This window comes from Schistocerca serialis, chromosome 10 (genome assembly GCF_023864345.2).
Source record: "Schistocerca serialis cubense isolate TAMUIC-IGC-003099 chromosome 10, iqSchSeri2.2, whole genome shotgun sequence".
NCBI classification, from domain to species: domain Eukaryota; kingdom Metazoa; phylum Arthropoda; class Insecta; order Orthoptera; family Acrididae; genus Schistocerca; species Schistocerca serialis.
This window is the reverse complement of record NC_064647.1, coordinates 56,496,666-56,522,661: the sequence shown is the minus strand read 5'-3', so window position 1 is coordinate 56,522,661 and position 25,996 is coordinate 56,496,666. Positions and strand designations below refer to the sequence as shown.

General features: G+C 43.6%; 1 protein-coding gene across 1 annotated transcript; it reads right to left on the bottom strand.

Annotated features, from left to right (window-relative positions):
- Window positions 1-24,314: 24,314 nt before the first annotated feature.
- Window positions 24,315-25,284, bottom strand: LOC126424884 (general transcription factor 3C polypeptide 6-like). Its single transcript, XM_050087716.1, has one exon. It carries the CDS (start codon window positions 25,138-25,140, stop codon window positions 24,601-24,603), a length of 540 nt encoding a protein of 179 aa, XP_049943673.1. The 5' UTR covers window positions 25,141-25,284; the 3' UTR covers window positions 24,315-24,600.
- Between the last annotated feature and the right edge of the window lie 712 nt (window positions 25,285-25,996).

Genomic DNA, 25,996 nt, shown 5'->3' with positions numbered 1-25,996 from the left:
ACAATGCACGTGCAGTTTACTGATTACATGCATGTAGAAAACTTGTTCGGAGTTAAACCTGTCAAACAAAGTTTGAAGAAGAATAAAATCTCACTACCACACGACAGCTAATGTAGAAAATACTTTTCTGACATATTATGGCAGGATGTGCTCTCCCTACACATCTTCGAGATGCATCTGCTGCCTGCTGTCTATTAAACCTGAACAGAACAAAATGTCACAGTAGTTAGCCCTTTTTCCACATGCGACTACTTTGGGTTGAGAAGTGAAGGGAAGTATGTTCAAAGTTCCATTAGATTGACAACTTCAACAGACAGCAGAATTGCGTTTTAAAAATGTAGCACTTAATGTATTCGAACTCGCGACATCTTATCTACGCTACTAGCTGACACGTAGCTACAACAGCTCCAGAGCTCGACAACTATTCCTCCAGAACTTTTTGATTCCACAGCACTGTGAGATTATGCATATGGCCAGGTCTTGACTTCTGAGAGACAAACAGTTACAGCTTTTCTTTTTTTTTTTTTACTGAACGACGTTTTCTACAAACAGATAGCGCAATAGAATAGCTCAAGTGGAAAGCAGCACTTCCTATTTAAACTTCTGCATCCTACACTGTTGGCAGTTCTGTGTAGGTGGCAGTTACGTGATTTTATTTCGGTGATTACAAAATATAGAGTGGAATGTATGCACTGGGTAGCCGAGGCAGCTAGTTCATGGTGATTCGGTCAACCAAGTAAATGAATTTACTGAACATGGTGCAATTTACTACAGGACGCCTGTGTGTCAGAATTCTCATCCAGTGTGGCGCAACGGCGTTACGATAGAAAAATGAGAGAAGAGGATTTCGTGGTCTGTTGGACGGATGGTAGGTTGTTATACCTATGGTCTGGGTTGGATTCCCACTTTTGTCAATGATTTTAGATAGGGAGAGACAGAGTCCATTCTCTCCTGGCCACACCAAGTGAAGAAGATGTAATGGCAGTGTGGTCTGAAAATTCACATTAAAGATGATTTTCCTTCTCTACCAAGTAGACGGTAGGTTGAACCACAATAAAGTCTGGAGTGGCGACATGTAGAAACTCTATGACCAGTAACCTTTCTTATACTAGTTATTTATTTCAAGTGACGAAACAAACGCTATGTATGGTCACACGACACTTATTCCATCTTTTATCTGAGCTTCTGTATGTCGATAAGATTGGTTCTGAACTGGGAATGCAACTCAGACCACCCTTAACGCGGAATTTGATCCCTTCGTGACAATACATCTCGGCTACAATTTGTTGTTTGTTCAAAACTGCAGATTCCTTAACATCTCCACATATTACGCGTGAATGGGAACGAATCCTGGCCTGGCACTAAACATTTAATTATGTATTATCAAGCTCTAGCATGAGAACACCTATCTGCTGGTGGATAAGAATCTTGATTTTTAATATATTTTCATTCGTTGTCAACACTAACGATATCTGACGTTTTTATCTCCCAGTGAGACACAGAACTATTTGCGAGATGACTGTAAGTTCAAGATGTTATTCTGAGCAGCTGGTGGAGAAAATCCCGAACTAAATTCAGTAACTAAATGCTAAGAATATATTTGCATTGTGCCAACTCAAAGATCAACAGATATGGATATAGATATAGATTTTTATATTTAAAGCCATTCTCGTTCTGCGTTGGAATAAACATTATTCATTATTTGATTGTTCTTGTTACGATTGTTATTGTCATTCTCTCACTCGCAAGAGTTTTCACATTCCTATTTGGTATCGATGCACATGAAGAGTGGCTATGAAAGAAGGGAATACTGAATGTTACGTCATGCAGAATACACTCATTTACTTCTGCTCCTTGTGATCAACGCTACAGGAGAAGTGAGATACATAAAGTTGACAGTGTGAGGACAGACATGCTGGCACAACTCTGCAACTACACAGTGTTACCAGATAAAATGGTGCTGCGGAATGGAAAGTGTAGTACGGACTTTGCCACAGTAGCAGACAGCTACTAATTTCGGACCATGACCGTAGATTACACTTCGGTCAGTGCTGGTTAGAGTGTTGCAACTGTAAATGGAAGGCTTTGTTTGACAGTCTTGTGCTGATGCTGTCTGAATAAATTATGCCATTGGATAAAAAGCGGTTTAGTTTTGAGACCTAACCCATAAGGGGAGAAGGCACAGTGGTCTGCTTCAGGAATTCCAAGCAATAAAACACAAAAAGCAACCCAAGAAGGGTTCGAACAGCTACTTTCATGCAGTGACATGCATTTGGAATCTGTTCATCGTTACGGGGTCAAACAAGAGGGTAACATTACTGAAACAATGATCAGGCTACTTAGTATATAAGAGAGCATACAGATTTCAAGGAGGAAACGTATGAAGACGCAGACTTACTCGTTATCAATATGTGCGGCATATCTTTCGTGTTAACGAAAGTAATATCCAACTTTAACTCTTCTTACGTCTCAAATGAAATGAATGCCATGAGGAATCGAATATTTGTTGACTGCGTCTCTTCTTGCTTCCATCCTTACCAACATATTTCTTCATTCTCGTGGTAATCATGACATTCTTTTTGTATGCTGCAAAAGACTGCACGTGGACAAATTCGACATCGAGGAGCGAAGCGTTTGGTATCTTACATTATATTCAATTCGAATAAGCTTCAGATGTATTTTTACTTCGTTTGTAGTTTTAGATGATTATGAACGTTACGGAAAATTATCTCACATGCTTTATGTTGAATGAGAAACATTGAATGACCCGTTTTGCTTTCCCTACGTTGAAATGATATAATGTCGGCGTCAACAGCCTTCTTCCACGCCGGAAGCTGAAACTTGTATCATTCTGGATTAATGATAATTGAATGTCTCAAATGTAGACATAGCCCACAAGGCGACGTCAGAAACCAAACGTGCGCGCGCGTCTCCACTCTGAAGGACCGTATCGGAGAATCACGGCAAGCATTTCGCTGAAGAGCTGCCTCGTAAGAGAACCGAGAAATGGCAGCGTCGTAGCAAGTATTTGTCAACACTCTGATAGTGCATTTACTTCCGAGTGTAGGCCGGCGTTACCTCGCTAAATTCACTTGACATTCGTTTTCCACATCGAAGACTCGTACGAGAGAATCCACTGTAAGATGAGACACTTAGAAAGTATAATTAATTTCTGGACTCCAAGAACGGCGTTCTTCACATAAGTAACACCTGTTTGTGTGTTTTAAGGTTGCGTTTTGAGGCCCAGGTAACATCGCAGTGACTATAGTCCGTCTGTGGTCGCCAGTGTGTCGTTAGCTCAGAGGTTATTCGTCATCTTGTGGCTTTTCTAACGCGGGACATTCTGAATCGGAATACTCCCCTTTCATTATTAGTTCCGGGACGTGACTATTTTCCTCGGACAAAGACCAATGCTGTGAACTGGATTCGAGGACATGCCATTCACTACCTAGTTGGACAAACTGTCGACTCTGTACTTGATTTTTGGACATACCTCAACGACCGTCATTATGTCGTTGTCCGCCACCCAAAATACAGACAATTTTTCTCGAACTTCCTTGGGAGTGCTTTCCACGACCCGCCTCGCAGCTGGAATGTGTTAAGCCAAGAGTGAAGAAGGTTTCCAGTTTGAACCACTGAACATTTCTGAACTACTGAACGGAACACACCAATTTCGAGAAGACGTGACTCAACATATTACCAGCGGGGCGCAGAACGCGTCTGATCAATTACACAACAAAAATAAACAAAACAAAAATCAAAATAAAAATAAAATTCAGAAAAAGGAAGATTTTGTTTTTTTTGTAATGATAGCCCTAACCTTGAATTCCCATATTTCCCCTGGTATATAGGCAGCTCTTGTGGTAAGTTTAGTCAGGAGCCAACGCCTGAAGTGGACCAGATTTTTTTTTTTTTTTGTTATAGGATGAAAAGTGGCGGTGTCACTTAGTTTCTTTTTTTATTGCCATTTTCCTAAGGGGCTTTAAAATAAGGGAGAAAAAAAGGTGTAATCGTCAAGAAAAGTAAAAGGAAAAAAGCAAAATTAAAAAAAAAAAGAGGATCCCTTGTGCGTTGCGGTGGTCGTACTGTATGACATAGCAGTTCCAATCTCGGTAGAAGCCGCTGACTACAACCTTTTATTTTCCATTTTAATTAATGGAGTTGCAAACGGCTAGTAAAAATTCTTTATACGAAATCTGTAGAATGCCTTTAAACATCAATCTTCGTCCGATTCGACTTAGTAAATTAAGTTAATAACATGGATGTCTGCTTTGCAAATGCCAAGGTGCTTCTCTGTAAAATAGATCCTGAAAAGATTCAAAGCGACTGTCAACGATATAAATTTGAGTTTTGTTCGTCATATAGGTCTAACATGTCAGAAGGTTGTATATGAAGTGCACATGTTGATTAATATAGTTCCCCTCTTCTAAATTTTTGCAATAGCATTTAACTGTAGACGTTTTCTAACACCGGCGTTAGCAATTCCTTTCCGTTCTCTGAAACCTCCAAAACGACAAATTTTTCTGGTCTAAATCTGATGACCTTAACTATCACTTCCGATCAACATTAAATACTTCATGAACCCATACATGGAACTCCAAATGTGCAGTGTTCCTGCACTGCTACAGAGCATGCATTGCAAGGTATTCACACAGTTTATCGCATAGAGTTACCATAAGGAATGAAACAAGAACTGTAATACACTTTACACCACAGATGCTCACCCCGGCTTGACGAAAACATCCGAACATTGACCAAAAGTTGCACAAATAATTGAGTTTGAAAGGAAAAGAAACGAGGTATGAAGCATTTATAAATTCATCGAATGTAGCGAGGTGGTTTAATTTCGTCCCAGTCTATAAAATTAATTTCGGGCCATACTCAGCTCTTGCCGATTAATGTAATATAATACCCGCCTACAAATCAGGGCGTCTGTCTCCGTTGCTTCTGAGCGTTAATGGAAATCGTAGAAATTTTCTGTGGAGCAACATTTAATAATAAAGCGTTTTAAATCATCAAAAGCGATGAGCGGGAGCAGGCGCTTTCGATAAAGAACGGGGGAGTGCAGCGCCGCTGCTGTCGCCACGGCCGCTGCCGGTAGCCAGCAAATGGATCCCGGAGCTTTGCCGCATACGGCGTCCAGAGGAGGACAGTCTGCAGGAAATCTGCCGCAAAACCGTTACTGGATAAAATTTTGATATCGGTGTGTCAGAAAGCGAAATAGATTGAATCTGCGCTACCATTACATTCACGTCTTCAGCATTCAGACAGAAGAGGCTATAAAAATATTTTATGCCAGCTGCTCTCGATCCACTGATATTATGAACAGAAACAACGCACGCTACCGCTAGACCACAGGCGTAACCAGCCTAATGTTTCTCTGTCATGGGACAAGTTTCCCTCCAGGAAGTGCCGCAGTCTACAGTGTTGCCACATTGTGCAGATAACCGGACTTAGAGAATTAGCGAGTTGGCCAGTTTTATTGTCCCATGTCGCGATCGGCGCGGACTTAGCCTCTGAAGCGGCCGGTCGCCGGTCGAGTTTTATGTCAAAGAGTGTACAGTACTCAGCCAGAAAAACCGGTAGACCTGCCTAATACCGCGAGCACGCCGAAGTGCCGCAACACGACGTGGGCATGCACTCAATTAATGTCTGGAGTAGTGCTAGAGGGAACTGACACCATGAATCGTGCAGGTCTATCCATAAATCCGTAAGAGTACGAGTGGGTGGAGACGTCTCCTGAACAGCACGTTGCAGGGCATCCCAGATGTGCCCAATAATGTTCATGTCTAGGGAGTTTGGTGGCCAGCGGAAGAGTTTATCAGAGGAGCGTTCCTGGAGCCACTCTGTATCAATACTTGGCGTGTGAGGTGTCGCATGATCCTGCTGGAATTTCGCATGTCCGTCGCAATGCACAATGGACCTGAAAGGAAGCAGGTGATCAGAGAGCATCCTTACGTACGTGTCACCTGTCAGAGTCGTATCTAAACGCATCAGGGGTCCCATATCACTCCAACTGCACACGTTCCACGCCATTATAGAGCCTCCACCAGCTTGAACAGTCGTCTCCTGACATGCAGGGTCCATGGATTCATGAGGTTGCCTGAATACACGTACACGTCCATGCGCACGATACAATTTGAAACGAGACTCGTCCGACCAGGCAACATCTTTCAATCATCAACAGTTCAGTGTCGGTGTTGACGGGCGCTGGCGCGGCACAAAGGTCTGTGTGATGCAGTCATCAAAGGTACACGAGTGGGCCTTCGGCTCATAAAGCCCACACCGACGATGCTTCGTTGAATGGTTCACACTCTGACACTTGTTGATGGCCCAGCACTGAAATCTCCAGCAATTTGCGGAAGGGTTGACTTTTGCCTCGTTCAACGATTCTTTTCAGTCGTTGATCCCGTTCTTGCATGATCTTTTTCCGGCCGCAGCGATGTCGGATATTTGATGTTTCACCGGATTCCTGATATTAACTTACACTCGTGAAATGGTCGTACGGGAAAATTCCCACTTCATCGCTATCTCGGCGATGTTGTGTCCCATCGCTCCTGCGCCGATTATATCGCTACGTTCCAACACTCTTAAATATTGATAACCTGCTATTATAGCAGCAGTGAGCGATCTAACTGCGCCAGACACTTGTTGCCTTATATAGGCGTTGCTGGCCTCAGTCTCGTATTCTGCCTGTTTACAAGGCTCTATATTTGAATAACAATGCCTGTTCGCGCGGGACTGCTACGGTCGCAGGTTCGAATCCTGCCTCGGGCATGGGTGTGTGTGAAGTCCTTAGGTTAGTTAGGTTTAAGTAGTTCTAAGTTCTAGGGGACTTATGACCTAAGATGTTGAGTCCCATAGTGCTCAGAGCCATTTGAACCCAATGCCTGTTCGAGTTCTATGGCGCTTCGGTGCATATACACTATGTGATCGAAAGTATCCGGACACACCCAAAAACATACGTTTCCGGAACCGCGAGACTGCTACGGTCGCAGGTTCGAATCCTGCCTCGGGCATGGATGTGTGTGCTGTCCTTAGGTTAGTTAGGTTTAAGTAGTTCTAGGCGACTGATGACCACAGATGTTAAGTCCCATAGTGCTCAGAGCCATTTGAACATACGTTTTTCATATTAGGTGCATTAGGTGCAGCTTCGAATCCTGCCTCGGGCATGGATGTGTGTGATGTCCTTAGGTTAGTTAGGTTTAAGTAGTTCTAACAAGGGAACATCCCCATCGCACCCCCCTCAGATTTAGTTATAAGTTGGCACAGTGGATAGGCCTTGAAAAACTGAACACAGATCAATCGAGAAAACAGGAAGAAGTTGTGTGGAACCATGAAAAAATAAGCAAAATATACAAACTGGGTAGTCCATGCCTAAGATAGGCAATATTAAGAGCGTTATGAGCCGAGGAGCGCCGTGGTCCCGTGGTTAGCGTGAACAGCTGCGGAACGAGAGGTCCGCATGGACACAGACTACAGCACCGACTGATAAACTAAATGAGCAGGCAGGCAAATACAATCTATAAAGTTGTCACAGTTAACATAAATAAAATGAGCACATCTTTAAAAATTCGAGCCCTCGCGGGCTTCCTACGCCATAGAAGAACAGACGTTGCACTATTGCAAGAAGTGGTTACGACTAAAATAAACCAGATACCAGGATATGCGCCAATCACAAATATAGACCCAGAATCCCAATGCGGTACGGCAATAATGGTGCGGAACGGGATCGACTTTGGCGGGACTACAATGTTGTCAAGCGGCCGAGGGATAGCGCTAAACATACAAAAGACGCTCTTTATTACGCACCTTCTGGCACAGACAACAAGCGAGCAAGAAGCAACTTCTATAATGAAGAAGTAGCCGAACTGCTGATGCAGAACAATAACAACATCATCATTGGAGGAGATTTTAACTGTGTCGCCGCAGCTGAAGACCAAATACCCATAGCAAACATGTGCCCAGAACTGCAAGAACTGATCCGACGACTGAAAATAGAAGATTCGTGGCGCCTTCTCCATCCAACACACACTGAATTTACATACCACCACAAAAATGGTAAAAGCAGACTGGACCGTATATATGTCAGCAGAGCAGCAACTAAAAATGTTGCGCACGTCGAAGTCTATCCTGTCATCTTTTCGGACCACTGCAGCTACGAATGCAGCCTGCATCTCCAAAAAGGAAAGAACGTCAGCACAAGAAGCACGTGGAAGCTAAATACGGAACACCTGCAGGACGCGGAACTGCGCAAGCAAATAGTGGAAATGTGGCAAGAATGCCTGGCACAGCGCGCACGCTACAGCAGCACGACCGAGTGGTGGCTGGCACGAGCGAAGCCGACAATGCGCAGCCTGTTGATAAGATACAGCGCGGAAAAGTCATTCTGGAGGCGAACCACGGCCGAGTTCTACCAGCAGTGCCTGAAAGACGCACTCGACGCACCAGCAGACGACCAGCAATACCTGCCGCGAGTGAGGAGAATCAAGGCAAAACTCCTTCGAATAAAGAAACAGCAAATAAGAGGCGTCCTCACCAGAAGTAAATCATATGTCGAGGTGGATGAAGAGCCACTCACCATGCACCACCTAAATAGGGAAAGGGAGAGAGGCGCAGGAAAGTGCGTAAGTGAGCTTCAGGACAAGCAGGGAAAGACGCTCACGACGAAAACGGAGTTAACAAAACACATCGAGGACTATTTCCGAGACATGTTCCGTCGAGAAGCGACAGACGACGCGGCAACTGCTGAAATCCTACAGCAGACGAGGAGCGTGCTCACAGACGCAGACAGGGCGTTGCTGACAGAAAATGTTGACGTGGATGACATCAAAGAAACGATGAGGATCAGCACAAGAGGAAGAGCACCCGACGCCGACGGCATCCCGCTCGAGTTCTACATCGCATATTGGGACGTGCTAGGAGGGCAATTCGCGGAAATGGTGAACGAGATACTCGATGGGGCGGAAATTCCACCTGGGCTGACCGAAGGGACCATAACACTCATCCCTAAGAAGAGAGCCGCCCGCCGCATTGAAGAGTTTCGTCCGATTACGCTCCTCAACGCCGACTATAAAATAATAGCGAAATGCATCGCAAACAACCTGAAATCGGCGATGAGGAAAGTCATCAGTCCGTGGCAAACACGTGCGGTACCAGGGAAAAATAAATTTGACGCCACATGCACCTACAGGGACATAATACCACAGGCCGCCACCACCAGAAGCGCAGGTGCCATAATTTCGGTGGACTTCAACAAAGCCTTCGACAGGATCGACCACAAATATCTCGTAGAGACACTAAATAGACTCGGGTTTGGGCAAAAATTCATCGCAATCATCCATAAGATACTAAGTACTGCGAGATCGACAGTAATAATCAATAGTTGGGAAACAAAAATGATAAAACTGGACAGATCCGTGAGGCAAGGCTGTCCATTGTCAATGGCTCTATTCGCTATAGCACTGGACCCACTGCTGCGGAAACTCACAAACGACATCAGAGGCTTCTTCGTAGGAGGCAAAGCAGTAGCATGTATAGCCTACGCTGACGACCTAGGCATCTTTATTGAAGACCAGGAAGATATTGGGAGAGTAGAAACCATCATGAATACATTCCAAAAAGCGTCAGGCGCCCAAACCAACCCCAGAAAAACAGTGCTACTGCCGATAGGGAATCAACGACTCAAACCAGACAGCCAATGGTATAAAATAGCAGAAAGCCATAAAGTTCTTGGAATATATATACAGTCTTGTCCACTTAGAATGGCCGCATACAACTGGAGGGACGTGCTACACACCATAAGAGGTCTCTCCAGACAGCACGCGAATCGGAAGCTAACAATCCACCAGAAAACAGAACTGATAAACACGACGATCCTGTCGAAAGCTTGGTACCTGGCGCAAATCTTAAGCATCCCGACAGAAATTGCGCGAGCACTAACGAGCGCAGTGTACTACCTGTTGTGGCGTCGAAATATATTCAAAGTGGCGCAAGCAACGTGCTCGCTGCCAACAAAAGAAGCCCTGACAGCGTCACAGCCAAGATAATTGGAAGATACAAGCCCGCATCACAAGAAGCGCCGGTCGACACGAGGCACATTCCCTTCAGAATGCGACACGTCAGGCTGCTCTACGCCAACAAAAGTTACGTTCTGGACACCGTGGCGAACCCCAGCCACAGAACAGCCAAGAGAATATACTGGGCCCTCAGGGGGAAGCCGGAAAAAAGAAAATTGAACAAAAACTCCCGCAATACAATTGGAAACAAATATGGGGGAACGTCTCGTAAAACGTGTTGCCTAAACATGCGAAGGAGACACGGTACAAAATAATTAACAGAATGGTACCAACCAACCAAAGACTGGCGGAGATAAAACTCGTCGCAAGTGACAAGTGTGACGTATGTGGCATGACCGACACCCTCGAGCACCGATTCACGTGCGGGAATGCCACCAACATCTGGGAAGCGTGCCAGCAGATGGTGGCCCACATCAACAGAACGGCGCCGGGAAGCATCACAGTGGAAGCAATCACCGCCCCAGACTGCAACCCATTTCGACGGCCCAAGCGACTGGCGACTCTCTGGATCCTCGCCATGACGGCACACGCCATCGTAGCGCGGAGGCAGACCGACCAGCTGGCCTTCCTGATGGACCTCTGGGAGGAGAACAAGACAGCCCAGCAGCACAGGCGATACCGCGAGAACTTCAGAAACTTCCTGCAGATTCCACTGCAGACAGCGATCGCCAGAGTCCTCCCCAGCCTGTGACCCTCAGCACCGCCACCAGCCACCTCACCACACTCACCACAAGAATAACGTGTGCAGTGATAGTGAACAAGTGCAACAAAAAAGATAACGTGCTTTCTCTTCTCGCATCAAATAGTGAAGTATAGTAGTATAAAGCGTTTCTTCTTAGTGAAATCAGTGACACAAAGTGCTCCTTAGTGGAAAGTGCCAACTACACATTATTATTAGGTATTTTGATTTCCTTTACTTTGTGCCTATAAAATTCTATTGATTACTCACACTATCGTTTCAGCTTCTCTTATGCAATATGACAAAATTTTCTCTCTTCTTCAATTAGGTATATTCCGTAGTATATGTAAATAAAAAAAAAGTTTCTTCCACTTCTGCTCCACCTATCATGGTGACGTTCCTTCATACTGTCCCACTAAACAGTGTAACTAGAGGAAGAGATCAAACCAGAATACACAATGTGCCTGTGTCATCACAAGTGCATCACATACAGAAACATAAACTCAAATCAATGCAACGATGCCAAATATAAACTGTTATGCCTGTCCTGCAATGTCTACCCCCCTCAAAAAAAAGACGACAAATGGCCATGTAAAAGGGTTTAAGGAACAAACAATAAGAGAAAAACGAAAAAGGAAAATATAAAAACGAAAACATATAGAATGACAATAATATTAACCATCACTAGGATAATAGATTAATAGAATAAAATGTCTTTTTTTTAAATGTATCGTGTTAAAACATTTAAATAAATATATATGGTTACAAAAAAAAAAAGTTCGAATCTGCCCTCGACTTAAAATTTTGCTTTCTTTATTTTCGCAAAGTTATGATCTGTCCGTTCGTTCATTGAATTCTCTGTTCACTGTAGTAAGTTTAGTGTCTGTGTTTTGCGACAGCACCGCAAAACCGTGCGATTAGTTGACGAAAGGACGTGTCTCTCCAATGGGAACCGAAAACATTTGATCGCAAGGTCATAGGTAAACCGATTCCTCCACAGGAAAACACGTCTGATATATTCTATACGACACTGGTGACAGCATGTGCGTCACATGACAGGAACATGTTGTCGACCCACCTAACTAGTACACTTGGCGAATGGGTAAAAAGATTCTTCTACCTTGCCCGATTTAGGTTTTCTTGTGGATGTAATAATCACTCCAAAAAAAGGGATGCAAACATAAGGATTTGTCACATAAACTGAAAATAAAAAGTTAAAATTTTCGGTCGAGGGAAGATTTGAACCAAAGACCTAGTTCCGCAGCTGTTCACGCTAACCACGGGACCACGGCTCTCCTCGTCTCACACTGCCCTTAATATTGCCTATATTGCACATGGACGACCCAGTTTGTATATTTTGCTTATTTTTTCATAGTTCCACACAACTTCTTCCTGTTTTCTCGATCGATCTGTGTTCAGTTTTTCAAGGCCTATCCACTGTGCCAACTTATAACTAAATCTGAGGGGGGTGCGATGGGGAGGTTCCCTTGTAAGTTCTAGGGGAGTGATGACCACAGATGTTAAATCCCACAGTGCTCAGAACTATTTGAACCTTTTTTTTGTGTTACCACCTACTACCAGGTACTCCATATCAGCGACCTCAGTGGTCATTAGACATCGTGAGAGAGCAGAATGGGGCGCTCCGCGGAACTCACGGACTCGGAACGTGGTCACGTGATTGGGTGTCACTTGTGTCACACGTCTGTACGCGAGATTTCCACGCTCCTAAACATCCGTAAGTGCACTGTTTCTGATGTGATAGTGAAGTGGGAACGTGAAGGGACACGTACAGCACAGAAGCCTACAGGCCGACATCGTCTGTTGACTGACAGAGACCGCCGATGGTTCAAGAGGTTCGTAATGTGTAATAGGCAGACTTCTGTCCACAACTATGGGACTTAACATCTGAGGTCACCTACAACTTAGAAGTACCTAAACCTAACTGAGGACATTACACACATCCATGCCCGAGGCAGGATTCGAACCTGCGACCGTAGCAGCAGCGCGATTCCGGACTGAAGCGCCTAGAACCGCTCGGCCACCGCTGCCGGGCTCAAGTAGATGCAACTTAAGTGTTCTGCGTATCGCCAGTCGTTAGAAGGGGCAGATAAAGTTAGTATAAACTGAAGGAGGCGAGCCAGGCGGCTTGTAACCTTCCAGGGCTACGGTAGGAATTTTACGCGCTTCCATTTTTGCGAACAAACTGTACGGTTTTCCTGCCAAGTAAAGCCGGCAGCTGCCACAGGAGAGCGCTAACATCTCAAAAACACGTTTAGCAGCTCGTCTCCTGTGCCGAAGCCGCTGTGACTCGTAACGCTGGATATCCCGTCTACGTGCACGCCAACGTTAGCTGCCTCGTCCCGTGTGACGAAGACTTTAGTTGGGTACACCACTGCACAGTAGGCACGCGACATGGAATTTCGGCTGTGCGTGTCCAGCGCTTCCTGGAACACGCAGACGCTGTGAAACCACACAGGGCCACGCCCACCACTCGCCGCACCAGAAGCGCCTCTCTGTATCAGTTGGAGCAAAACAACTCTGTTATTTTATCCTGTTTTCTTGACGCCGAGAAAAGAATGGACGGCACACGTTTGACACGCGATCATATCAACTGTAACAAAAATAAAAATCCTCACTGCTGTTGTGGACTGATTCATAATCGTCAATGCAGGGCATTAGGGCCGTACAGGATTTCAAAAGTGTGACACCGGACTTAAGACGCTGACAAGTTAGCGAGAAAAAGAATTATGAGCCACACGTACTATGATAAGACATTGCACTCGCCTTCTTGGGTCCATGTGACCCATGCACCAGTCACCTTTCTGTGATACTGTTAAACCCAAAACATCTTTCTTGAAGTTGTTTATACAAGACGTTACAAAAAGTATGCTATATTCTGAGATCTGGTAATATGGACCAGAACAAGAAAAAAAGGCGAGTAAACATGAACTCCAAATTGCGTCCTTAAGAGCTATGAGGAAAACACACATTGCAACGAAATGAATACCCCTAGCTGCATACAGGTGTTGATATAAGTCAACGGGGACAGTTGGAAATGTGTGCCCCGACGAGGACTCGAACCGGGGACCTCCTGCTTGTATGGCAGACGCTCTATCCATCTTTTTTTCCATTTTTGTTCGGTATTATTCGTTGCGTTTGGTCTGGGCGGACGTCAGAAGACATCCGTTCAAGTTGATCGCTGATTCCTTTACTCAGTTTTTTTGATTACAGAGGGCGACCAGCCCTCTGACCGAACACGCTGAGCTACCGTGCCGGTAGAACTACTTAGTCTACACCTAACTAACCTAAGGAGATCAATGCCCGAGGCAGAATTCGAGCCTGCGACCCTAGCAGCAGCGTGGTTCCGGACTGAAGCGCCTAGAACCGCTCGGCCACAGCGGCCGGGTCTGAGCCACCGAGGACACAGAGGACAAGTGCGATGCAGGGACTTACCTCTGGCACGCCTCCCGTGAGACCCACATTCCCAACTTATTGTCCCGCACTATATTCATAGTGACCCTGCTCATTATTACTCGCGGCTTTTTGTCCGAAAGAACAGACACCATCTGTGAAAGCTTAGGGACCGATCACCTCAGCAGTTTGGTCCCATAAGACCTTACCACAAATTTCCAAATTTGTACACGACGTTCCAAGTCGTCGCCATGCAATTCCTGGTGCATAGAAATACGCTACGGGTGCAACCGATGTTGATGTAGCATTCTCAACAGTGACGTTTTTGAGATTCCCGATTCTGGCGCAATTTGTCTGCTACTGATGTGCGGATTAGCCGCGACAGCAGCTAAAACACCTACTTGGGCATCATCATTTGTTGCAGGCCGTGGTTGACGTTTCACATGTGGCTGAACACTTCCTGTTTCCTTAAATAACGTAACTATCCGGCGAACGGTCCGGACACTTGGATGATGTCGTCCAGGATACCGAGCATCATACATAGCACACGCCCGTTGGGCATTTTGATCACAATAGCCATACATCAACACAATATCGACCTCTTCCGCAATTGGTAAACGGTCCATTTTAACACGGGTAATGTATCACGAAGCAAACACCGTCCGCACTGGCGGAATGTTACGTGATACCAGGTACTTATTTATACGTGTGTGACTATTACAGCGCCATCTATCACAAAGCGAAAAAAGTGGTCCAACTAACACATTCATATTTCTTTACGTACTACACGAATATGTAATAAAAATGGGGGTTCCTATTTTTAAAAAAAAACGTTGTTGATATTCGTTTGACTTATGGCAGCGCTATCTAGCGGGCCAACCATAGCGCCATCTGGTTTCCCTCTTCGAGGTAGACGAGTTTCGATCTTTGTAGTTTTTTCGTTTGACGCTTATTTCGTGAGATATTTGGCCCGGTCACGGTCAATGGACCACCCTGTGTATTTGCCAACTTAACCCGCCTTCGCGGAAGGAAGTTAAATACCAAGCTTTGGAAGGCGGTATGTGAACATCTCCCGGTAGTGGCCAGGTTCTTAAACACCGCCATGCCTAGACCTCGGATGACATTTCACTCCCCGCCAAGGCGCTGGCACAATGAAACGTTTTTGTGCGAATCACACAGACATTCCAATAATTCTGAAACATAGAAACACTCGGCAGAACCTTTGACTCGATATATGGGTAAGTGTGTAAAGGAACACGTTACACTACTGACAAAGTGGCAATTTTGACCTTAAGCATTTTACACATGGACAACTGTATTAATGCAGTGCAGGCTTTGAAAACGCCAACATAAAATCATTTGATTACGAGAAACACAGAGCACTAGTAAAACTTCTTTGAAAACTTTCAAATAACGGCCACCATTTAACTAGGCCAACTGAACTCTTCCACGCCATCTTAAAAGTTGAACTATGAAAGTCTCACTATAACGATAAAACTTAAATGCCTCTGAGTGCGTCGGTCAACAAAACACAATTACGACCACTTACTTCATATCACGAACACAATACGAAGGAGCGGGTTCCACAGCTTCACCGCTCCACTTCACATTTTGTTCCCAGCGAAGTCACAGAACTTGTATCTCTAAGCTGCTCATGCCGCCAAAACGCCCGACCATCTTCACTCCACAACATATAACGGTCATCACGCTCGTTCGGCAGCCGTTGACACTCGTCTCCCAGCGAATGTCGCGAGATCTTCAGGGTTAACCGTCGAAGGCTCACAACCTAAGTCCCTATCCCCGCCGACCCGGAAAATAAGACGCGCAAAAAGCAAAGATAGCTTAGCTCAACCACAATCGATCTCAACGATACATGAACAAAATAACACTGGCGCCAGCTCGCCACGGCTCACCAACAACTCTGAAAATCAATCCCAAGCCGAATAACTGCTTGCATATGGGCCAGCGGTGGACCAACACGCTATTGACATAGTTTGGAAGCTATTTCTCGTGAATAAATGGATTTTTTCTGAAACTAATCTTTTGTTTGTCAGTATGTGTACCTTACCTCTGCCGTCTTTCGTCCCATTCGGATAATTCCGTCGATAGTGCGTCCCTTTTTTATCCTTTTTCTGTTTTTTGCCTGTTGTATAGGGTAATATACCCAGAAGCAGATAAGCTTCAAATAGTAAAGAAATTAAATTCTTTACAGACCAGTTATAGGAAAGAAAAAAAATTACGGGTACATCGAAATGCAGAGCTGGTACTGACAAGCTCCTGGAACCAACACTTTGGTATTTTGATGGCCGTGAACTTCTTGCAAGGCAAGAAATTTTTGGCGCAGTTTTAGTAAAAATATATATTCTTCTTGAATTTTTCAAACTGGATAAAGAAGTAAACATTAAGCAGATAGAGCAAAGATTTATAGGAGTAACCTTGTGTGAAAGTGCATCAGATCAGCGAGTATCCATCCTCTCAAAGTTCCGATGATCATCTGGCTCCCTTATCCCCAAACTCCATAGTAAATTCTCATTCACCTTCTTCCACACTTCTTATACCACTCCTTCATCCATCTGTGCTTATCCTTTTGCTTATGTGAGCGAAAAGGTAGCTGAAGTGGCTAATAACATCTGGTGTCAGTATCTGCCATGTTTGCGCGCCCGAGATTTGCCATAAAATTTGTCCACTGCCGCTTCGCCAGCTAGAACCAATCGTCAGTGTATTATTGCCCAATATTATGATAGTCAGTGCGCCGCTTTAGATGATGTTTGAAATGGGAACGTGAAACGTATAGCCGTAGATGTTAAGGAAGCGTATTTGCAGCGATTAACATTATACTGTATTGTGAAAAAAAGTACATGTAAATTCATTTCAGCTGTCGGTATGTCTTACAATCAAGATTGAAAAATTTGTTTAATAATCAGATGAGGATCGACGCAACAGTGACGACACAGAAGTGGAGTGAGCAAGAAGACATTCAAGTAGCCTATGTGATAAAATTCGAAATATCGACATAATAATGAAAATATCGGCTGCACTACTCAGTGTACATAGGACGCAATGAGGAAAGAACGCCGCGAAATTAACGAGGTAGACCTGTTCCATGACAGTTCCCAACACCTGATAATCTCCAGTAAAAATATAAGATAACCCGATATATTTTAATCTGAATAGCATCAGATGCTTACATATATTTAGTTGCATTTAAATGAGCACAATATCTGAAGTCTTTGTTTACCAAGGCTCAATGTATCACTATTAACCCTAGGACGCCCAAGCCTTTTTTTCTAACTTGGATGCCTAAGGGGGGAGGGAGGGGGGGGTTCGGCTAGCCCACAGGTATTAAATAAGTTTACTTACGAAAAATTACAACTTTCAAAATGGTTTATGTATTTTAACTAAGGCGTCGGTTTATAAATGTTGTTAATTGTTATAAATATTGGATTGAGTGAATAAAAAATTGACATATTACAATACAAAATACATATGTGTTCATATACAATAAAGTACTCTGAGTCCTCAACTTCAAGACAAGAGACACACTTCACAATTTTTTCTGAACGTGTGTTACACACATTTTTATGACACTGTCGACAATACTGTTTTGGTTTACTTAGATTGTTGTACTTCTGCTTCTTTGTTTTAGCTACTCTTACACAAATATGGCACTGACCTTTCCCTGCAGGAGGCTGACGTGCTTCTGTTGTCACTTCTTTGATTTTCTTTTGTAGAATAGTCTCCATTGATTGAACAATTTGGTTAGATAACCCTCTTGCATTGGCACTTCTTTCTTCTACCTGCAATTTCACTAGTCCCATCCCTGCTTGCAGAAGATAAAGTTTCTGTTTGTTGTGTTTCTTTTCATTCCATCTTGGACGTTGCTGGATGAATATGGTGGTTGCATTGATAGCACAAATGTCGATAAGAGAGTAAAATACGGACAGAGGCCATCTCTTTGTTCCCCTCTTGCAGGTGCACATACGCGCCATTTGATCAATGGTATCAATTCCACCATTAGTGGAATTATAATATGCATTTATCTCGGTTTTATTCTTCTCTCCTCCGACAGTGTCTTTATCTTGTTGACAACATCAGTAAGTTTTTACTTGGTTTCGTTTTTGCTATGTTACTGGAGGCCTACCTGTTGATGGGTCTGTGAACAAGAACATTGATGAATATAGCTCTCGATCTGACATGTTCTTCATCATGTCTGGAATATGCTTCCTGTTTGATTGGAGAGTTCCTACTGTAGTAACTTTGCAGTCCCGGTATAACTCTTCTGCCAAATCTACCGATGTGTAGTATTGGTCTGTAGTATTATTTCGACCAGTATTTTTCACAGGTGCTACAAGACGTTTGACGACAGCTGCTGAACCCCGTTCTTCTTTCGACAAATTATGAACATTACCTGCATAGGGTTCCATATCCAAGATGTGTCTGTAAACTGCATCGGACATCATGCGTATAAGGATGCCATACTTGTCCGGTTTATCCTTCATAAATACTTTGAAGGGGCAGCGAGCGCCCTCTAAACAAGCTGAGAGTCTCATCAATGGTGAGATGGACCCCTGGTTTATACAGTAGTGGAAACCTATCATTCACTTTGTTGAAAACATCACGGATTGCTGTGAACTTGTGTGCTTCCCTTCTTGGCTGGCGGGTACTTTTGTCATCAAACATGATAGCAACAAGTTCCTCGAAACGTTCTCTTGCCATAATACCCTTGTAAACTGGCCAACCCATTAGGTCTGACCAAAGATCGTGTACACTGACAGAATTGTCCTTATTTGCCCCCATACGTATTCCTGTAAAGGCATACAATTATTTCTCATTAATCAAAGTAACATTTTGCATAACTGCCTCTTCATTTCAATGTTTTACTATAACATCCATGATGTCAGGCGTAAGAAGTAACTTCAAGGCTTCTCCAGGTGAATGGCAAACACCAGCTGGAGTTACTCCTGCCTGCTCTCTTACTATATTAGCAACAGACCTCCGAGGAATTCTAGGCTGTGTGGTTACGTACCTTCTTCCAGACTTGGCCACGATAACATCCTGGTGATCACTGCCTGAAGCTGCGCTATCTTCATCTTCTCTAACATCCACATCACTTTCCCGATGTGAATCATACTCCATAACACCATCTTCATATTCACCATATTCACCCCTTAGGCGTCCTAGGGTTAACACAATTATTTTGTTATGTAGGTAAACATAGCCATATAAATTCCAATTTACAATTGTCTCTAAATTTGCGTCACAGACTCATTTTAATATATTTTTATTAAGAGTCGCGACCGGTTTCGCGCCACTGGAAGACGCATCCTCAGGTGCTAAATATTCTTTTTAACAAGTGATCGCCGAAAGGTAACTGCCTTAGAGACACTCCCCATCATACTGCCCTGCCTGCTGCTGCTTTAAATATGGACTACCTACCACCTTTAGGGCGCTATGAGTTTACAACTTGACGTTAACGATGCGGAGTGGATTTAAGACAGTTACCCTTTTGCGATGACCTGATAGAAAGAATATTTATCACCTGAGGATGCGTTTTCTAGTAGCGCAAAACAGACCGTGACTTATAATAAAAAGTATTCTACAGCCGGTGTGGATTATCTACATCTACATCTACATAGAAACTCTGCAAATTATATTTAAGTGCCTGGCAGAGGGTTCATTGAACTACGTTCGCAATAATTCCCTCTAATTCCAATCTCGTACAGCGTGCGGAAAAAACGTACATTTATATCTTTCGATGCGTCTCTTATTTTGTTATGGTGATCGTTTCTCCCAATGTAGGTCGGCGTCAACAAAATATTTACGCATTTAGTGGAGAAAGTTGGTGAATTAAATGTCGTGAGAAGATTCCGCCCAGACGAAAAACGTCTTTGTTTTAATAATGTCCACCCCAAATCCTGCATCATTTCAGTGACACTGTCTCCCCTATTTCGCGATAATACAAAACGTGGTGCCCTTCTTTGAACTTTCTCGATGTACTCCGTCAATCTTATCTGGTAACGATACCATATGGCGCAGTAGTAATCTAAAAGAGGACGGACAAACGTATTGTAGGAAGTCTCTCTTTAGTAGATCTGTTGCATTTTCTAAGTGTCCTGCCAATAAAACGTAGTCTTTGGTTAGCCTTCCCCACAACATTTTCTGTGTGTTCCTTCCAATTTAAGTTGTACGCAATTGTAATTCCTAGGTATTTACTTCAATTTACGGCCTTTAGATTTGGCTGATTTATCGTGTAACCGAACTTTAACGAATTTCTTTCAGCACTCATTTGGATGACCTCACACTTTTCGTTATTTTGGGTCAACTGCCAATTCTCGCACCATACAGATATCTTTTCTAAATCATTTTGCAATTTGTTTAGTTCTTCCGATGACTTTACTAGTAGATGAGCGACAGCGTCATCTGCAAACAACCGAAGACGGCTGCTCAAATTGTCTTGTAAATCGATTATATAGATTAGGAAAGGCAAAGCGCGTATGACACTAACTTGGAGAAAGCCAGAAATCACTTTTGTTGTACTCGATGCCTTTCGGTCAGTTACTACAAACTGTGACCTGCCTGACAAGAAATCACGAATCCAGTCACATAATTTAGACGATATTCCATTAGCACGCAGTTTCACTACAAGCTGCTTATGTGGTACAGTGTCAAAAGCCTTCTGGAAATCTAGAAATACTTCCTGTAAGCAAAAAGCAAGTTATGTTTCACAAGAACGATGTTTTTCTAAATTCGTGTCCACTGAGTGTCAATAGACCGTTTTCTTCGAGGTAATGGAAATGCCGTGTGGCTAGGTCCTCCCATCGGGCAGACTGTTCGCCTGGTGCAAGTCTTTCGAGTTGACGCCACTTCGTCGACTTGCGTATCGATGGGGATGAAATGATGATGATAAGGACAACACAACACCCAGTCCCTGAGTAGAGAAAATCTCCGACCCAGCCGTGAATCGAACCCGGGCCATTAGGTATAACATTCCGCCGCGCTGACCACTCAGCTACCAAAGCGGACTTCTTCGAGGTAATTCATAACGTCCGAACACAATATATGTTCCAAAATTTCTTTCGAAACGCGCAAATTTGCTGGCGATTGCCCGCAGTTTAAAATATACTACTGGCCATTAAAATTGCTTCACCACGAAGATACGTGCTACAGACGCGAAATTTAACTGACAAGAAGAAGATGCTGTGATATGCAAATGATTGGCTTTTCAGAGCATTCACACAAGGTTGGTGCCAGCGGCGACACCTACAACGTGCTGACATGAGGAAAGTTCCCAACCGATTTCTCATACATAAACAGCAGTTGACCGGCGTTGCCTGGTGAAACGTTGTTGTGATGCCTCGTGTAAGGAGGAGAAATGCGTATCATTACGTTTCAGACTTTGATAAAGATCCGATTGTAGACTATCGCGATTGCGGTTTATCGTATCGCGACATTGCTGCTCGCGTTGCTCGAGATCCAATGACTGTTAGCAGAATATGGAATCGGTGGATTCAGGAGGGAAATACGGAACGCCGTGCTGGATCCCAACGGCCTCGTATCACTAGCAGTCGAGATGACAGGCATCTTATCCGCATGGCTGTAACGGATCATGCAGCCAAGTCTCGATCCCTGAGTCAACAGATGGGGACGTTTGCAAGACAACAACCATCTGCACCAACAGTTCGACGACGTTTGCAGCAGCATGGACTATCAGCTCGGAGACAATGGCTACGCTTACCCTTGACGCTGCATCACAGACAGGAGTGTCTGCGATGGTGTACTCAACGACGAACCTGGGTGCACGAATGGCGGAACGTCATTTTTTCGGATGAATCCAGGTTCTTTTTACAGCATCATGATGGTCGCATCCGTGTTTGGCGACATCGCGGTCAACGCACATTGGAAGCGTGTACTCGTCATCGCCATACTGGCGTATCACCCGGCATGATGCTATAGGGTGAAACTGGTTACACGTCTCGGTCACCTCTTGTTCACATTGACGGCACTTTGAACAGTGGACGTTACATTTCAGATGTGTTACGACCCGTGGCTCTACCCTTCATTCGATCACTGCGAAATCCTACATTTCAGCAGGATAATGCACGACCGCATGTTGCAGGTCTTGTACGGGCCTTTCTGCATACAGAAAATGTTCTACTGCTGCCCTGGCCATCACATTCTCCAGATCTCTCACCAATTGAAAACGTCTGGTCAATGGTGGCCGAGCATCTGGCTCGTCACAATACGCCAGCCACTACTCTTGATGACCTGTGGTATCGTGTTGAAGCTGCATGGGCAGCTGTACCTGTACACGCCATCCAAACTCTGTTTGACTCAATGCCCAGGCGTGTCAAGGCCGTTATTACGGCCAGGTGTGTTTGTTCTGGGTACTGATTTCTCAGGATCTATGCACCCAAGTTGTGTGAAAATGTAATCACATGTCAGTTCTAGTATAATATATTTGTCCAACGAATACCCGTTTATCATCTGCATTTCTTCTTGGTGTAGCAATTTTAATGGCCAGTAGTTTAATGTGCAGTATAATATACTACAAACTATTCTAAATATGATATGTAAAAGCATGTAAATACTTAAAATATACTGTTTAGTCAAATGACTGCATTCTTGGAGAACTGTATTTTCAAACTTGTCTTCAAAAGACTTACGCGCTTTTATCCATGAGTTCTGATAAAAGTGTATAAGCTGTCTGAAGGTGAATTTGTTAATTCTAAACTGGTCACGGTGATTCTTAGGTTTGGGCGCGTCAATAGGTAAAAACAGGACCCCTACTGGATCACTTTCTTGTCTGTGTGTCTGCCTGACGGACTGTTCAAAATGCTTTGTTTCAGGAACGGGGGATGAGTATCAAGTTGAACTTTATGTCACGTATTAACGTCTAAAGTCGTTTGGCGACGTAAAAAAGCGAAGCTTGTTAGTCAGTGCAACCAAAGATACAGTTATTTACATTAAATATTTTCACACTCGCAAACTCACTCACCCAAACCTATAGAGTGCTTCCCACTGGTCTAGAATCACGAAATTTCGTAAGAAGCAAGGATTCACTGAACAGGAAAAGGAAAAATCCGGACTTGGTAATTCGTAAATATATCACACGAAAAATATTTTTTTGTTATTTCACTGTCTGTCCCTCAGTCTGTTAAGACCCCTTTTCCTCAGGAATGGGCAGACGTATCACAATGAAATTTATTTCACATGCAAAGTTCCATAGTCACTTGGCTGTATAATACATGTTAAGCTTCGAAGACAACGCAACCAAAAGATAAGGCCATTTATGTCACATATATTGGTACTCGCAAACATGTTCATCAAGACTTACACAGTACTTCCCCTCCACATAGAATCATGAAGTTTGCCTAGAAGCAGGGTTTCAAAGTACAAACAAACCAAGAAAAATCCGAATGTTAATTTGTAAATGTATCACACGAATAAAAAATTTTTTTGTTATTTGTTACCTGACTATCTGTCTCTCCATCTGTTGAGAGGCGTTTCTATCAGGAATTGGTAGATTTACCATATTGAAATTTATGTCACATACTGTGTATAAATGTTAAGTTCCTAAGTCAATATTATCAAAAGATATGGCCATTTATGACACATATTTTGATACTTTCATCGTCATTAATTGAAATCTATAGGGCATCTCCCCTTGATATAGAATCATGAAATTTGGCAGCAAGAAAGGTCTCGCTTTACAGCTAAAGGAAAAAAAAACAGCAAAATTTTTATTTGTGATTATATCATATGAAAAAAAAACTCTTTTGCCATTTGTTAATCTACTTCAGACTTGAAATTTAAACATTCTTGAAAGTCTTGTAATCCCTGGGACTGATATCTTCCCAGTATCGCTGTCGATAATTGGCAAAATTATCGAGATACTCGATTCTTGGAATGGATGAACTGTCTATACACATAATTAATCTTGTACAGAACCCTCAGTGTAGGAGTCGTACTCACACCTGGCAAATGGAAGCAAAACGAAGTTGTGGATGTTGCTGTTGAATGTTAAAAATATCCTTTTTATCTGTTTTGTGATCTAGAGCAAAAACAATAATATATACTGAAAGCTAGTGCAGTGAACGGCCTACTCTGCATCCATTATCGTATTATTTTTTACTATTTTCTGTTAATTTTGCGTGATTTACAAAGTGGAAAGGTCATTATTATTTCATATGTTTGCAGATACATAAAAATAAATGTTTTATTACAGTATCATATATTCTATCCTTCGTACAAAGCATGGTAATTACATCACAATAAAATGTTTTTATTACAGTATTTGTTCAGTCCTCGGTACAAAGCATTGATTATTAAGTCGAAATACAATGAAATCATTGTTAAACGATAAATGTCTTGCGTATTCACATGCAAAGTTGTGTAGCGAATCTTTCACGAGATGCTGACGTAACTGAGACGTTACTTTTCTTCTTCTGTCTCCCAATCGGCGTCGTCCGCGACGTCACCTTGGACGCCTCTTTCTCCCTCTTCTCCTAGTCCTTTCTCGCCTCCAGCTGACGAAGGCTCTGCTTTAGGCTGTTCGTACTGCCCATCCTTTTCGTCTTCCTCCTCTTCACCGCCCTGTGCCTCTTCCCCTTCCTTCTTCTCCTTGATGAAGATCCGTGACATAACGAGGCATTTGCGAGTACTCGCGTAGTACCTCAGCGGACTCTCTGGGTTCGTGGAAAACACGGGGTCGTAGTATGGCATCGACTCGTCCTCCTCGAAGATTATAGTAGTCCCCATGGCGTCGACATATTGACCAGCGAAAATCTGCTCGCCAAGCTGCAATACTGGCTTCGCTGTAGTGGCGCCTATAAGCTTGAAATGCACGCCTTTTTGGTTCAGTAAAGGTTCGTGCAAGTTGCCACCTTCGAACTTCAGTTCCACTAAAATCTCTTCCTCTTCGTACTCGTCATCCTGCTCGCTACTCTCTACATCGTGAGCATCGACATCCATAGCACTCTGCTAGAAATCACTAAGCGGATTTTTCGACGTTGTCAACGGATGCTGTTTGCACTACCACAACGTTCTTGCTAACTCGTGGCATGCAGCACGCGACGACAGCTGTGAGCCAAGTCGGGCAACATGGCTGCCCGCTGGCGGTGCGCTCTAGTGGGCAGCTGCGGAGTCCGATAAACGCCGCCAGCAGACTGCGCAGCGCGCGCGTGACAAGCGAACATCGCTACTGGACGCGTTGGGTTCAAAGCGCAGCTATAGCGTTCGAACATAGCGATTAGCATCACACAGCTTTACGTATTGCTATGACGAACAGTAGCTGTTTCTCGCACTCACATCACAGATGACCCCATTATACAGTTCGCGAATCATTAAACCCCAGCGATTCCCTGCCTATTCTTTAAGTTAGTGATGTACGCTGCGTCACCCTCCTTGGTGCGGATAGAAGCAGTTTCATACGATTATTATTCTTTCTCGGATTAATTTATGTTTTTGGTATGGAACAGAGAGTTATTTATGTTCCAGTATCTTTGCTGCTTATTCCACTTTCAGCTGTCGGAGTGGATGGAGAAGAAAACGATGAGAGAGAGAAAAAGATTCCGCGTTGTTGCAGAGCTCAGATGTATAAGTTTTTTGCCTGACGTGTCTACGCCATTTTATAAATAAGAGAATTTATGAATTAACAATAGCGCAACTAAATGTAATAAAGGTGAGTTCTGTATAAGAACTAATGGGACGACTACGTTACTTTATGTATGATAGTTTCAAATACTTAAAACACGTATACTACAGAAATCTCTCGTGTGAGTGAGACGCGAAATTATTGTCCATGTCTGTGTGACGTGCCGTATGAAAC

Excerpts from the sequence above, each read along its gene's own strand:
- LOC126424884 (XM_050087716.1), bottom strand. The coding sequence starts at position 25,140 with ATGGATGTCGATGCTCACGATGTAGAGAGTAGCGAGCAGGATGACGAG.